Here is an 870-nt window from a genome sequence, read left to right on the forward strand (position 1 = left end):
CCCCCCCCATGCACAGCAGCACCCAGGGTGCACAGCACCCACGCAGAGAGCACCCGGTGTACGCGGCACACACGTGCACAGCATCGCTGCAGGCACAGCACCTGCACCATGCGCAGCACCTGGTGTATGCGGCACCCACACGCGCAGCCCCCACATTGTCCACAGCACCCACACGCGCAGCCCCGCCGCATGTGCAGCACCCATGGCATGCACAGCACCCACAGCCCTGCTGCAGGCACGGAACCCACTAACAGGCACAGCACCCACTGCAGACGTGTGTCCCGCAGCATGCACAGCCCTGCTGCAGGCACAGCACCCACATCCACAGCCCCTGCATCCACAGCACCCACAGCCCTGCTGCAGGCACGGACCCCACTAACAGGCACAGCACCCACTGCAGACGTGTGTCCCGCAGCATGCACAGCCCTGCTGCAGGCACAGCACCCACATCCACAGCCCCTGCATCCACAGCACCCACAGCCCTGCAGCACCCACAGCACCTCAGCACCCACATCCACGACCCCACAGCACCCACATCTGAAGCCCCACAGCACCCACATCTGCAGCATCCACAGCATCCACAGCATCCACAACCCCACAGCCCTGCAGCCCCCCCATCCACAGCACCCACAGCCCTGCTGCAGGCACAGCACCCACAGTAAGCACAAGCCCCATTGCATGCACAGAACCCATGGCATGTACCACCCCACATGCACAGCACCCACGTTGTGCCCAGCTCCCACGGGCCCCACGGCATGCCCAGCCCCCTTGCAGGCGCACCCTCCAGATGCCCGGCACCCTCAGCACCCCCATGGCTCAGCACCCACACCTGCACCCACCTCCAGCTTGGCGAACTTCTCGGCCTTGTAG

General features: G+C 65.7%; 1 protein-coding gene across 1 annotated transcript in view; it reads right to left on the bottom strand.

Annotated features, from left to right (window-relative positions):
* The window catches only part of LOC104133198 (RAP1 GTPase activating protein), an 8561-nt gene that overhangs the window by 4568 nt on the left and 3123 nt on the right, over positions 1-870 (bottom strand). Inside the window, exon 9 of the mRNA XM_035901878.1 lies at positions 23-101. Coding sequence (XP_035757771.1) covers positions 23-101 — 79 coding nt within the window. The remainder of the gene's footprint in view (positions 1-22; positions 102-870) is intronic.

This window comes from Egretta garzetta, unplaced genomic scaffold, assembly GCF_000687185.1.
Source record: "Egretta garzetta isolate BGI_Z169 unplaced genomic scaffold, ASM68718v1 scaffold69, whole genome shotgun sequence".
NCBI classification, from domain to species: Eukaryota; Metazoa; Chordata; class Aves; order Pelecaniformes; family Ardeidae; genus Egretta; species Egretta garzetta.